We start from the raw sequence: 14,806 nt of genomic DNA on the forward strand, positions 1-14,806 counted from the left end.
CCCTGCTTTACAGTTCGATGCGTCAATACACCAAGGAATTGGAATTTAGTAGGGTAAAATTTCACGCTCTACGTAACTTGTGTAAATTAAAATAATGTTTACGATAATCACTAGAAGATCATTTGCGATCGTTTGGTGTGAACTGAATAAGTTGCTCCCCGCTCGCGTACCACCTTGGAGACCTTCGCGTACCACTAGTGGTACGCGTACCATAGTTTGGGAACCACTGCTATAAAGGGTTCATTGAGATCAGTGCGTCCAATGCGCGCAGTAAGTTTGCACCGCCCTCATTGGACTTGTGGCTTTAGTCAATTCTCCTTTGATTTTCGTAAACTTTGGGAGTTTGGTATACTCCGCGAGTCCTCTTTGCTAGCTAAGCGTTGATGTTTAAGGTTTAAACAATACAGTTTAATGTGTTTTTTAAAAAATATTTGAATGTATCTTATGTCATGTGTGTGTTTAAATTATTTTATAGAGGTTTATTGTTTAATCGAAGCACCCAACCGTTAGTTTCACATGTAATCAGCAAACATAATAGTACAAAAAAATGTGTTAGGTAAGAAAAAGTGTTTTCCAGAATTGCTGTTTGCATTGCAGATTTATATTTTATGTATGGTGGCCAATGTGTCCACTGAACCTAAATATAAAACTTTAGTAGAAAAGTCTATTATCTTTTTTAAACCAAAGTCATTTCAAAGCAACAAAACAGCAAAAAAATAGTTACACCAGTTTATATGGACTTAAGTCACTCAAAAAAAAAAATATTGATATAAAAGTGTGAAACACCATATAAAACTGACATGAGGTTGTAGCGAGGTGTAAGCTACCTGCATGTGTACAAAGTATTTACTTATTTACTGTGCATTTTGATGTAAAGTGCTGTCTCAATATTGTGTTTGAAATTATTGTGGTTGGTCAGTGGTGGCACTAAACACCGCATGCTACCACATGTGACCGCATGGTATACCGCATGTTATTTACAGGTTGGCCACAGCGGTCACGCAGTATTTACAGGTTGGCCACAGCATTTAGAAAGTGTGTACAGGCTGGCCACAGCGGTCACAGCGGTCAAGTGGTATTTACATACACCCTTGGTCAGCACCTGTTCACCATACTTTGCACACATGCAGGTCGCTAACACCTTGCTACAACCTCATGTCAGTAACTGCTAACTCTTATATATCTATTTTTTATGTGATTCAAGTCGATATAAACTGGTGTAACTGATGTGGCCCTTCATATCAATGATGATGGCATGAGCATTTGCCGAAATGTTTGAACCATAAACCATGTCACTTTTTACATCTACTCGGGCCATTATTTTCATCATTAAACTTATGAACAGATCCATACATGGTGTTTAAAAACTTTGCTTTTGGAAATCTTAGATATTTCTAAGTTTTGTTCAGAATAATAAAATATGTATTAAAAAAAAATATAACTAGTAACTTTTGTTATCACATGTAGTTCATTGGCCAAGTTGACAATAAAATTGAGTTGTGATTACAAGTCAAATAAACAATTTGAGCCAATATTCAATTGTTTTAAATTTTTGGATTGTAGTGTTTGTTCCTGTGTGCGTAAACTTTAACTGCAAAAATTTTATTTCAGGGAGTTTAACAAACATTGCTCTCCGAATAGTCATTTAATATTTACATTTGTTTTGAAATGCCTATTCGACCCAACAGCAATCCAAACATGGACATGCCAAATCGACCTATGCCATGCATGGTGCCACCTGATTACAGAATCCATCAGATGAACCGAAGATTACAGGAAAGAATGGAGGACTGTGATAATCAGTGGTGGAATGCTTTTGCTACAGAATTTTTTGATGACAAAGCTACCTTTACTCTTTCGTTTTTTCTGGAAGATGGATTGAAGCGTTATACCATTGGGCGGACTCTGATTCCACGCTTTTTTCGCACCATGTTTGACAGTGGTGTTGTTGACATGAACATTGTGCTAAGACATCCTAAAGATTTTCCAAGTAATGCAGGAATAACCCTTGACTGTGAGCAAGCTACTATGGTCACGCACCATACCAAACCTGTCCCAACTAAAGTATGTGCAGAAGGTCATTTGTGTGTGGACTTTATTGCTGATGAACTCATGAGAATTAGATCTTGGCATTTTGCAATTCGGAGTCATTTGGAGTACATTCCCAAACAAGCTCCAATGCAAAATCCAGGCATGTTAGAGGATCTGTGCAAAAACACAACTCGCCAAGGCCTAACATCAGCTATGCTTAACTACCTTAAAATGTGTGTGATTATTGAACCCATGAAAGAGCTCATGTCACGTCAAAAAGCATGCAATATGGACCCAAGGGACTGTTTAAAAAGCTGCTTGTTTCAAAAGTGGCAAAGAATGCTGAATCCACCCACCGACACTGCTCGCCCTGGCACTAAAAGGCCATCTAGAAAGCGTAAAAACTCTACTACAAACCCAGCAAATGCAGTTCAGGGACAAAAGAAAAAAGTCTTCACTACGTCTGATGTGATGATGGTTGGGGAACCTACACTGATGGGAAGTGAATTTGGTGAGGATGATGAAAGAATGATTACCAGACTTGAAAATCAATTTGATACTCCACTCCCTGTAAAATCAGAAGACCATGACACATCTGCTGCCAGTTTTCCGAGTGTTTCCTCTCCAACTCATACACCATCTCAATGGCAACAGCCAACTACAAGTGTTCCGTCCACAATACAGCAACAGGCTCCCCATGTAAAAAGCGAACCAGGTGATGTTTCAAGTAATTCCACACCACCACTGTACACAACTCCCCCACTATCCACAAGCACTTGAAGGCACATTTCCACCACATAATTGAAGTACATTAAGTTGTGTGTTTTGTATTTTGAACAAATATTGGTGTGAAAACAGCCTTGGAAATCCTAGTCTGTTTATGATTGAATATTTTTTCTAAAATCATTTTTACTGTTTCCCGTAATGATGCATGTCTTTTACCATTTCCAGAAACTTAATGCTTTCATTGTTGTAAAATGTATCATTTTTCTCCAGCCAGTTGTTGTAGTTGTTTGTTTTGTTTTTCTGATTCATACCTTGTGGCACTTTCTTACCTTTTTCATAGTTGTTATTATTGTTAGAACAGCTATGTTGGCACAATACTTTTTTGCCCACCAGTAGCTAAAGTACAGGAAAATTAAGTGCTGCTGTAATCTGTTCAAAAATACGACTTGGATGAGCTATGAAACTTTTAAAGTATGTCCTGGTTTCATTACCATAAGTATGAAATACCTTTTAAATGGTATGTTTTTGTAAAACAGATTTTACCAAAACTGTGGTTTTCCAAAAGGTTTATTGCCTACCAGTTGTGTACATGCTTATTGCCTGAAGCTATGTTTATTTCACTTCAGCCACTGTCTGATATTGTGACATGGTGAAATGTCTGTTTTGTGGCAACCATATGGTGCTTCAGCAGTGTTCTCCATTTTTGTTGCTTGTCACTTTCTTTGGTGCTGCTTGTGAAACATGTATGTGTGTCATTAAATTTGTCCTCAGTCTTAGACATATCATGGTGTTTATGGTGTAGAAAAGCACAATTTTGAGCATCCAATTTTGGTTGGTCCAGCTTTATTTTGTCTAGTTCATATGGTTTGCAATAACCATGATTTTATACCTTGCAAGACACATGTCTAATGTAAATTGCCTGGGGTGTCAAATTATTGACGACTGTCTGACTGGGAATTAGATGTACGCCGACAGACAAGAAACGACAATTACTGTTTGTCCAATCTCACATTATCCGTTAGAAGATTAAGATATGCTTGAAATAACTTACCAACAAGTGTTCAGTAAAAAACGTCTATATCAAATCATGGGCTCACAAAATCCCACTCCTAACTTACTTAGATTTCTTGAAAATATGCAACCCTGCTCATACAATGTGAGTTTCGGCAGGCGCACTTTACAATTTTATTTGCCCTAAATTTCTAAGTAGTTCGAGACTTCTTGGCTTTCCAAAGGACTTGCGATCGAGGATAAAAAATAAAACGTTCAATAAAATAGGAACATGAACCCACAAATTCACACGGACCGTATTTGTAAACAAACAAGTTCAACAGATAAATGACTTCCATCACCCAATGTCTATACTCCTTTGCGGTCTGTAAGATCATAACATCGCAAGGTAAAAAATATGAAGCAGGTTTAACTTTTGCTTAATTCTACACTACTGGAAAAGTCAAACGAAAAAAATGCCCTTTCAAAGTTTTGTTTCGACTATTCCACCCTTTTAACGCTCGGCTGTGCGCATGTAAAAAAGTCTTTATACCATCGTTTTACATGCCAAATCGTGGACTTTTATCGGAGTAAATTTCTGATGGATGTATGTGTCTATTTCGGGGAAAGCTATTTTATTCCATCCCAGGTTACAAACCTGAGGCGCTTAATTGTTTACGCACAGTCCCTCTTGAATTTGATCATCATTCGCCAGGCCTATTGAAGGCGTTATACCGAATAAGCCGGTCACCAAGCATTCACCACCATATGACAAGACGTAGGCTAGAAAAATCTGCCGTGATCGCTGATCTGCATCGATGCTTCAGAGCCAAACCCAGCTATTCATCTATTTCTTAAATTTGATAGTCATATATATATATATATATGTGAAATAATTATACCTGTGATACATAATTCTTGGGAGTATGAGGGAACAAGTGTTGATGCAGAGCTAGATCAGGGCTTTTCAAACCGTGGGTAGCGACCCCAATTGGGGATATAATTTTGGGGTCGTGAAACATTATGCGCTATTATGTCAGTCACAATAAATGGTATACGTGCGTACATTTATTAATTGTTTAAACGTAATTCCCGTGTATAGGCGAAACCAGGGGTTGTGGGTGCACAACCTTGCGGCAGTACAGAGACAAGTTTGTGCGCCCGTGAACATGTTTGTTAGAATATATGTAGGCCTACTGGCGGCCGTGACGTAGCCTAAATACAAACTCATTTGCCAAATGTATTGATTTTCAAACTGCTCTAAACACATTTTGTGGAACATAGAAGAGTATTACCAGCCTAGTAGCCATATGCGCCAGACTTTTTTATGCCTATTGTGTGCAAACAATGCGAAAAGGCGTTTAGCAAAAGCGACACAGCAATATAGATTATGACGTTAAATAAGCTAAGACCGCCAATCTGTGTATCAAGTTAGAAATTATTCTGGGCTTTTTATGCGCCATTAAAAGGTATATGTATAACATATAAGTATTTCTTTACATAAGTAATTTTAAAACACAAGCAAGCAGGCATTGGCCGCCGTTGGTGAAATAAAGATATGTGATGCGGCCGTCATAGCGAAAAGGTTGTGCACATAGCCACATACCCATCACGGGGTCGCGATTGCCCTGAGCGAGATGACACATTGACAAAGTAGCAAGTAGGCACGTGCTTATGACAACAAGAAAGGAGGGACACGCGTGTGGACGCGTCCACATAAATTTTGGTAGCCTAAAGGCTACAGTCGAATTTTCAGTGGTTTTATCATTTAATTGTAGCCCTTAATATTGGTGGTTTAAACCAGGGAGTCGAATCGCTTGTTATATAGGTTCGGGTTCGGGTTCGGTTCGGTTCGGTTCGGGTTCAGTGTTTTGTTTTGGAGGGTTTGGGTTTTTAAAAATGTTTAATTTGTTTTTGTTCCGGTTTGGGCAAATTATCCGGTCCAAACCGGTTTGCGGTTTAAACCGATTTAAATTTTCATTCGTTTACATTTAATTCTACCTATCACCTACTTGGCCTTCAAACTCCAAAAGAATTTCGACCGTGAACTGTTATTTTTGTCACTCCCTAGAAGTGTTATATCTCCCGTATTCTTCAGTGCGCTGTTTTGATAAAAAATCACTAAATATAAAACAGCATTTTTTACTGGTTCGGTTCCTGTCCAACGCCATACAAAGTATGGGGTTCAACTCCTTTCGGGTTTTTAGGAAATCGTAATTAGCGGTTCGGGTTTGGTTCGAGTTTAATGAAATTAACCGCTTAAACCGGTTCGCGGGTTCGGGTTCAGTTCCGGTATGACTCCCTGGTTAAACAAACAATAAACGGACGGTAGGCTATATCGTTTCTGAAAATACTCATGTCAACAGTAAAGAAATGTTAACAAAAAATGTTCACGTTTCCGATATTTGCGCCCTACAATTAGAATTTCTTATCATAGAGTCATATCGTTTCATGAATGCAAAAAAGTCGCATAAAATTAGCCTATATTTTAGGTTTGTTTTTGATCTAGTTTTAGTTCCGCTTTTGGGGGCAGTTTTGAGGAAAAAGGTTTCGCTGCTGGTAACCAGAAATTCAAACCGGAACTGAACACGAACCGGTGAACCAGATATAGAATGAATTTTTAAGCCCGAATCGTAAATAACATTCTTTTAAAAAAACGCACCAGAGTTGAACCGTATATTTTGTTTGTTGTTGAACCGGAACCGGAACCAAACTAGTTCGCTCTGAAGTCCCAACCCAACTATTTTAATATTCCTGACCAAAAACAAAGCGTGTACTAACCAAGACTTTAGTTGTCTTGTCTTACCTAAAGAGTATTAAATACAATACCCTTTTAATGCTGTTTGCCTTACCGAAGTAGTGAAATAATAATCTCAATAAACACAAATAATTAATTTTCTATCAAAACACAGCTGTCACTATTCATTCATGCGTAACATGCCGGTACTTTTTTGTTGTGCAAAGACAATTTTATTGCCGCATTTGTTTGTAAATTTGTAATGGTGATGGATACAGCACATCATTGTTGATCATTTGCGTTATTTAATTTAAAAGGCATGCAGTGTTAACAACTAATTAATTTAACAAATTGGTACAAATTTTTGATAATGGACGATAAAGCTTTGGAGGAATTGGCAGTTGCGGAATTATTAAAAGAGGCAAAACGGGGAAGGGAGAGATCAGCAACTATGGGACCAAGAGGATGGTAAAACTTGTTTCATGTTTTTACTCTTTTGTAATGCTGGACTGCTGGTTAACCATTTTTTGGAAATAAGTAAGCGTACTTCATGTGTACTTTGTAGTATACACAACACTGTAACACACACAGCTGGCAATGCACAGAGATAAAATGAAGTGTGTTTTTTAAATTAAAGAAAAAGGATATTCTGCAATTTTTTTTTTGATTTTGTAAGGTACCATCAGTGCAGCTGATGACAAACACTATTTGAATTGAAATGATACTAGTGGTAGAAATATAATGCACTTTGTTAGAGGATGTTTGCTTCCAAATAACCAAACAGTACATGGACATTGCTTTTTTGTGTTGCAACATTTTAAAACTTTTTAGTGGCAGAAGTAAAGTTGTTTTAAATCAGGGGTCTCAAACTGATTTGAGGGCCAAAAACAAACTTTTAAGTAAGCCGAGGGCCGCACTATCGAAACATTTGTGTAATATAGTGTAATATCAGCAGTCATATTGCGTCATTAAAAAGGGAAATGTTCATTAATGCCATTAGCTTTGTTAAAAAACAATGTTGTAATAAATAAAAAACAAATATACGGTGTTGCAAAGTGAAAGAGCCAACTCTACTTTAGTGCTTTGTGTGGAAACAATGGCATACAGTGACACAACAATGAAACAAATATGACGCAACCATTACAATTGCTGATTTTAAAGATGTGGTATTTCGATCATGCCATTTAAATGTTGCATATACCACTACTAGAGAATGATTGTATTGTGTAAATTTACTGGTTTGACAGGGTATTCCGCTTAAGTAAAACACATAACTTCTCAAAGTTACTTCGCGGGCCGCACAAATACTTTGGAGGGCCGCATGCGGCCCGCGGGCTGCGTGTTTGAGACCCCTGTTTTAAATGGTGTTAAGTTTGGTCAACTCAAACTTCAGTAAATAGTTGCTAACACTTTTAAATTGTTAAAGTAGAACTTGAATTGAATTATTTGTAGATGTATATTAGCAAACAATAATGCACTATATAAATTTTTTATGTGTGTGTCATTGTGTGTATTGTGGACAATGATATTGGATACATTCTGTACAGTTTGTTTTAACAAAAACTGTTTGCAGCATAAACAACAGATGAACCATAAAATTCTTATTTGTTGTGTGGTGTGGGTTGTTCTTTATTATGCAACAACAATTTCCCACTGATATATATTTATGTATGTTTTGTATTTGCTTGGTACTTAAAAAGCTGATTTTTTGGATTATAAAATAGGCGTGTTAGACGAACTATTTTTTCAGGCAAAAGGAACTTGTTCCATCTACAAACAAACAGTTTCTTCGACGGACTTTGTCTAGCGTTTTGTATTCTCAAAAAACAACAGAGGAAAAGCAAAAAAAGCATCATAGAAAAGTTAAAGAAGATGGTGACAAAATCAAACCCCAAAATACTAAAAGCGAGACCAGGCAAAATGAAAAACAATGGGGATCTTCCAGTGGCATTGCATCAAAGTTGCACTCAGACAAAAGCATGCAACAGAAACACAACAGTTCCTACAAAAGGAAGTTAGGAAATGATTCTTTTAAATCATCTAAACATTACAGCCAGTCCAGCAAAACAAAGCATAGTAAGTTTTTTGTAAGTTACTGTAGGCTTTGCTTTACAACTTAAGTTTGTGTAGAATAAATATTGAACAAAAATCGTTTTTTGTGTAATATCATAATTTTTATGTTTTAAAAAAAATATTTTTTATTTAGACATATTTGGTTTCAAAATTTCTGCAGACTTCACTGAAACATTTTTGTATACTTTTTAGCAAAAAGTAACTATGCATTTAGTCAATTAATTATGTTTGATCATTGTAGTCCAATCAGCAATTTGTGAGTGTATTTCATTGGAATTTACAGGAAAACTTTCCAATGAAAAGCAGTGATGTCTAAATGTGATTCAATATACCATCCAAGCTGCACGAACTGCGTGATGGGTTACAATGATCAATTACTGCAGCAGGATACGAAGTTAACCAGGAAGTCGTTTCCCTGCGCTTTGTTATCTTGCAACAGACGGCCACCAAACTTAGCAGAAATTTTGTGTGGGAACTTGCAGTGGCTTGAAAAGTTTGCATGGCCTGAACAAGGTTGGTTTTTTTACAACTGTACTTGTGTCAGTTTTGTTTATTTTTTGGTAATTTTGTAAGTGTTTAACTAAGATACAAAATATGTAGTAATTAGGTTAAATTGTACAAAGACAATTTTATTCCATCTATTTAATTTTAATCAAAGCTAGCCAAGTTAGTTTGTGAGCTAAGACAGGAAAATGGCTTAGCCTTTATTAGAAATTATATGAATTCATTGACATTTCATGCTAAAAGAAAAGTTGTTTGTCTTCAACTTGTGAAACATGTTTATCATTTACACTTATTACCAGACACAAGGAGTTTTGCTTACATCTGACCAATTAAATTCTTCTTCGCAGAAAGTGAAAGGTATTGTAGCTATGTGTTTAATGTTACAGAGTTTTTGGTATGATTCGTGATCGCCTGCCTGACTTGTTGAGGCTTGCACGACGAAACCCTTCAAAATATTTTGAACCTGAACATCATGAAGAAGTTCCAATGCCATTGGAGATGACAATGGTTTTAAGCAGGGTAAGTTCAATAAGATTCAATCATGTTATTGCCATGTAAGGATTAATATTGGCTTTTTAGTTCAAAGATGCACAGATTCTGGCAAATGTATTTTGATATGTAATTCTAGCAATAATTTGGCATTTTTTGTATATGCTTGCTCAATATTTGGGTATAATATCAAACTTAAACATTGATTATGTTTAGGGAGTTTACTATGTTATGTCCATTAACATATTTTTTGTGACATGCTACTGGGTTTATGATGTCATATATACAAGGCCCGCAAAAAATGAAGCATAAAAGTGAAGGCTTTTAACCTGAACATTTTTTCATGATGTTGCTTTTTTGCTAGGCGGAAAAGGTTCAAAAATTCCTTCTGGAAATGGACAAAATGTTGCAAGAATTACAGGTTCATTATGGAGGAATGATAGCAAGTTCATCATCTCAATCAGCACAACAAAAACAAGTATGACTTCTTTTACTGATGAGATACATTATTATACTCTATTGTAATATTGTGGTTGTAAACTTGTACAGTGATTTGTAGATATTTCAAAGCAACATTTTATGACATTAGAATTCAGTGGTTCTCGACCTTATATGTATTCCGTACCACCTTTTTTAACAACTTTTTCTATCTTTGCATAATTGCATACTAAACCCTGTTTGAATGGGTGAAGCAAGAGATAGTTCTATTTTTCTTCGCCATGCTATCATATTTCTGAAACTAGCAAAGTGAGCAATTTCAAAATGCCAAAAACTCAGTGTTGCCCTAAAAAGGCTTTTACATTGGCTCAGTTGAGACTGACATATCACTAGTGGTACATGTACTACAGGCTAAATAACAGCTTGAGGTGTTTTGTCAAAATACATATAGAACATTTATTCAGTTTCATAGTTGGTAAATATTTTGAGCTAATAACAAAAGACATTACAACTTTTAGTATTATTAGGTAGCTTCAACAATGAACAGATTTACTGCCCTGACTCGCAAAACCAGGTCCATTCTGCAACGAATGGATTTAACGGAGCAAGAAACCATCAAATATTATCAACCTGAACCCACCATGGCAACAGTGCGTTGGAGTCAGAGTGAACCGAATGTTCAGGTGACTGAGGGCAGTGAAGATAGATATGTCGCAAAATTATTGAATCATAAACATTGTTTGGGCTTGTTTAAACAATCCAAATACACAATATTTGCAACACTTTGTTTTGCGACATTTCTATTAGTGGATATTATCATTAACAGTTTGTGTCTGAAATTGCATGTTTTGTTGTGAGTCCATTAACACAAAAGGTGTGTTCAAAGTAGAACTTGGATATGTGATGTCCATATTGTATCCAAACAAAAAGAAAGTAGAAAAAATGCGACCATGTTTTTATGTACAAAAATAGTGTCACCAATGTTTGTTTTTTCTGGTTTTAAACTGAAATAAAATGACTTTCTATTTTGAACACTTCTGCCATTGTCCACACTGCCCAAGCCTAAACTTTTTTGTTTATCAGTGCTTGGTGTGTGTTTTGTGTCAAACTTAACCATTTTATTTTACTAGTTTCACTTTGTTTCACTAACATGTGTGTATTTTACTTGTTTTGTTAACAATTAACTCTAAACTTGTTTTTAAACACAATGAACCTGCAGGTTTCATGGAAACGGCCTTCCCTGACAACTCTTCTTTCCATATCAATACCAGCTGAAATACGAATTAAGTTGACTTTGCATGGAGTTTTGTCCTTCAGGTGTGTCCCTAACATATGTCCACCTGCAAGTTTGGTTTTATAGTTTTTATGATCCAAATTTTTTTGTAAGACTGGGTTAAGCCAACTTTAAAGCGTGAAGTTGAGGTACGATTTTGCAAGTTGTTTCACATTGTTAAGTCTGCAAACACGTTGAAATTTGTGCTCCGGTGTTGTTTGAACTTTTAGGCTTGTGACACACCAACAAAATGTTTTTTTTATCTTAAAGAAAGGCATTTGCTCCTTTGATGTAATGTCTGTTGTCATGCATATGTACATGGTGTTGTGTGGTATGTTTATTTCGGTCAATAAAATGTCACTAGTACTTTTTCAAAGTGTCTGGTAAGTTGAAACTTGTATATCCACTTAAAAATGTTATAATTTTGGTGTTGATTTCAAACAAGATACTTATCAGAGGCAAAGAACACATTCCTACTGTAAGTTTTGTTGATTTTTTGCAACCCACGTTTTATGTCAGGAAATTGACAGTTTGGAGAGAAAACACTGAAGTTTAAAATAGATGTAGTGACAAAAAAATATTGGGTTAAGTAGGGTTAGTTTACTAACAAAACTTGGGATTGGGGATATTAACATTAGGTGGTAACTTATGTTTCTTCAGATTTTTTTGCCAACGGAAATAACGATATAACATGTTACTTATAGGTTAGCAGAACTTGTGAAGGAATATTACACAGTGCAGAAGAAACATAACGAAATGACCCGTATTAAAGTTCAACGCCAAATGTCAATCATCGGACGAAGTTTGGATCAACAAGAGCTGGACAGGTTTGCATCCATGATGATTGTTAAGGATAAACACAAAATGCCAGTAATGTTTTAGATCGTTTCCCAACTTGTTATAGTAAAAGTTTATTCCTGGCACATTACTTTGGTATGTGTTTCTGCCTGACGCCGATGTTTTCCTTCGTTATGAAAACCTGATTGAATCTAACGACTCGACTTCCCAAATTACACGACTCCAGGATTTCAAACTTTTTTTATTGATGCATTGCATCATATTTAAAGCATCATTAAACTTTTTATTAGGTTTATCCTTTCACCTTAAATATTCAACGTGATATTTAGGTATACCCTTTAATGCGCTAAAGCAGGGGTGGGGGGAACCTAATTACTACTGCGGGCCGCATGAATTGCAAAACATTTTCGGGCGGGCCAAATACTTTTATATTTTCCAAATCCGTGTAAAAATATCCAAAGTGGTTTTATATTTCATCGCTCCAGCAGCTACATGCTTGCAACAAACAAGACATACAAGTTTGTCTTATTTCGACTAAAAAATAGTTTGTCCATTCTTTCTGGAAACTCCATTAGCGATCTGTATTTTAAATTTGGTAGCAAATAAACGTCAGAAATAATCATGCTGTTGATCATTATATATGACATAGCAGAGTTGTAAACGGGCCTGAAATTGGAGCACGAACCTGACCGAACCCGAAAGTATAAGCCCTAAACCATGCCCGAACCCTGCAGATAGATAGAAAAGCCATCTTCCTTGTTAACTAGTGTTTTGTTTCTTTAAATAAAGATAAAAAAAATATTCAACATCTTTTTTGTGCATTCAGAGCTTTGGATGAGGGTGAGATGGTTCCACTCATACATAGCAACATTGTTGATGATCAACAAGTCAATCAGGAAATGCGAGCACGGTTGAAGGAGGTCGAACACTTTGAGAAGGAGATTCTTGCTCTCGAGGTAAAAAATATTGTCGTTTAGGAGAAAGCAAAAATTTCCTTTTTTGTGTTTTAGAAAACGTGGTGCACTAATAAAAAAGGCTATTGTAAGGTATTTCGAAAGGTTTGGTTTTCAGCTACGAATCACGCATTGTGTTTTACATTTTAGAAAAACATCTCTCAACTACATGATGCTTTCGTAACAATGTCGACAATTGTTCACGAACAAGGGGCAATCGTGGATCGCATTGAGCACCATCTCACTATATCCTCTGATTATGTGGAATCGAGCAAACATCAGCTGAAAAAGGCAACTAAACTCCAGCATAAATACCGAAAAAAACGTTGTTGTATATTTATTCTTGTTTTGGTGCTCCTTGTAATAATTGCTGCGATTATTGCCTTGTCAATCAAAAGACCAGGAACCGTTCGTCATCCCAAAGCTATTTCAAGCAAACCTAGTGTTGCCCACCCGTCGTTACGACGATCTGATTGGACGCACCTCAGATCAATGTCGATGTGGTGATTCGTTTGCACAACGTTTTGATTTTATTTCTTCTGAAGGGAATATTGTTTTATTGCGGTCGATTTTTTTAAGTATGATCCAAAATCGTATTTCGATGCTGGGGTTGAGGTACTCCTATTTTTGTGTTAGGAATATTTTACAGTTAAAATATTAGATTTGGAACAACAAGATAAAACTAATTGAAGACTCTTGCGTTCTTAACGTTTGTCGTTTTCGAACAACCGCATTTTACAGCAAAATTTTGCTTTTCTTTTTACTTACCATGGGCCTATGAAGCCTTATTTTTTACGGCATATTCCTAAACTTTATGTGCATTTATCGTTTAAACTATTGAACTTTAAACTATTGATTTTAAAAATGATACTTTCTGTCGTTGAACTTTTAAATTGGCAATTTATATTTTCCTGCAATTGTTGTAGTGTCACACAGATTTAGAGTGCAATACCCTGTTGCAAGTTACAAATAAAATTCGTGAACAAATTATATGTGTTTCTTTGTACTAACTAGTAAAAACTAGAAAGGTGACTTTCCTAATACTTTCATTTTATATATTCTATGTCCTATTTACCAATTTACTATACACCTCATTTTGCAAACAAAAACGAATGTGTCCCCACACGCGTGTTTGTGTGGATTTGCGGCAAACAAATGTTGCGGTTATTTTTAGATTCTTAAGGACAAATTATTAAAAAGCATTAACCCAACTTTAAAAAAGTTTTGTCAGTATTCTTTTTGCATCATTGTTGTCATATAATTACAAAAACAGTAAAAAAGAACGAAAAAACACTTTCAATTTAATCTCTTGCTTTGACCTAGATCAGTGCTTTTCAACCGGGTGTATCGTACACCCCAGGGTGTACCATGATTTTTAAAGGGTGTACGACTTTGAAGGGGTGTACCATATACAATACACCTACGACCAAGGATCATAACAGGCAGGTTTGTGTTTTAGAGCGGAGTGTACAATATGGTACACCTGTGTTTCAAGTGTACGCAGTAGGGTTTCTCAAATTTGCCACTTTGGCTTATCCCGGGATTCCGGGACAAAAACAACCTTAATCCCGGGAAATCCCGGGATTTTATTTTATTTTTGTCAAATTTAAAACATTTGTTTGTTTGCTTCATTTTTATTGTTAGTGGGCCGGCTAAGCATAAATACATTATGTTCACGAGGCCGCCGTAGAGCTGCCTGTTATATTCCAAGTTTAAAAATATTTTTAAAATTAAAATTATTTTTTTTAATTGAAATCAGTTTTCGATTAAGGCGGTTGATGAGTCCAATTTAGT

At 36.0% G+C, this 14,806-nt stretch overlaps 2 protein-coding genes across 4 annotated transcripts; both read left to right on the plus strand.

The window, feature by feature from the left end:
• Positions 1-1,581: 1,581 nt before the first annotated feature.
• LOC145239131 (LIM domain-binding protein 2-like) lies at positions 1,582-3,535 on the plus strand. The gene has a single exon (XM_080102414.1). It carries the CDS (start codon positions 1,669-1,671, stop codon positions 2,809-2,811), a length of 1,143 nt encoding a protein of 380 aa, XP_079958540.1. The 5' UTR covers positions 1,582-1,668; the 3' UTR covers positions 2,812-3,535.
• Positions 3,536-6,739: 3,204 nt separating this feature from the next.
• LOC145238926 (uncharacterized) lies at positions 6,740-14,002 on the plus strand. 3 transcript variants are annotated; one of them, XM_080102214.1, is made up of 10 exons: positions 6,740-6,952; positions 8,235-8,560; positions 8,841-9,070; positions 9,361-9,580; positions 9,915-10,028; positions 10,516-10,671; positions 11,208-11,305; positions 11,966-12,088; positions 12,886-13,015; positions 13,163-14,002. In XM_080102214.1, the coding sequence occupies exons 4-10, from the start codon at positions 9,458-9,460 to the stop codon at positions 13,517-13,519; spliced, it is 1,101 nt and encodes a 366-aa protein (XP_079958340.1). In that variant the 5' UTR covers positions 6,740-6,952; positions 8,235-8,560; positions 8,841-9,070; positions 9,361-9,457; the 3' UTR covers positions 13,520-14,002. The 3 variants fall into 3 exon arrangements, with proteins under 3 accessions (XP_079958340.1, XP_079958341.1, XP_079958339.1); XM_080102215.1 differs by having other exon boundaries at positions 9,448-9,580; positions 10,516-10,638; XM_080102213.1 differs by having other exon boundaries at positions 6,741-6,952; positions 9,448-9,580.
• Positions 14,003-14,806: the final 804 nt, after the last annotated feature.

The sequence above is a fragment of the Phallusia mammillata genome, chromosome 7 (assembly GCF_965637545.1).
Source record: "Phallusia mammillata chromosome 7, kaPhaMamm4.hap1.1, whole genome shotgun sequence".
NCBI classification, from domain to species: Eukaryota; Metazoa; Chordata; class Ascidiacea; order Phlebobranchia; family Ascidiidae; genus Phallusia; species Phallusia mammillata.

Bases quoted from the DNA above. Each gene is read 5' to 3' on its own strand.
- LOC145239131 (XM_080102414.1), top strand. From the start codon at position 1,669: ATGCCTATTCGACCCAACAGCAATCCAAACATGGACATGCCAAATCGA.
- LOC145238926 (XM_080102214.1), top strand. From the start codon at position 9,458: ATGATTCGTGATCGCCTGCCTGACTTGTTGAGGCTTGCACGACGAAAC. The intron at 10,672-11,207 runs GTGACTGAGGGC...ATGAACCTGCAG, and splicing joins AGAGTGAACCGAATGTTCAG to GTTTCATGGAAACGGCCTTC. The intron at 13,016-13,162 runs GTAAAAAATATT...TTTACATTTTAG, and splicing joins AGGAGATTCTTGCTCTCGAG to AAAAACATCTCTCAACTACA.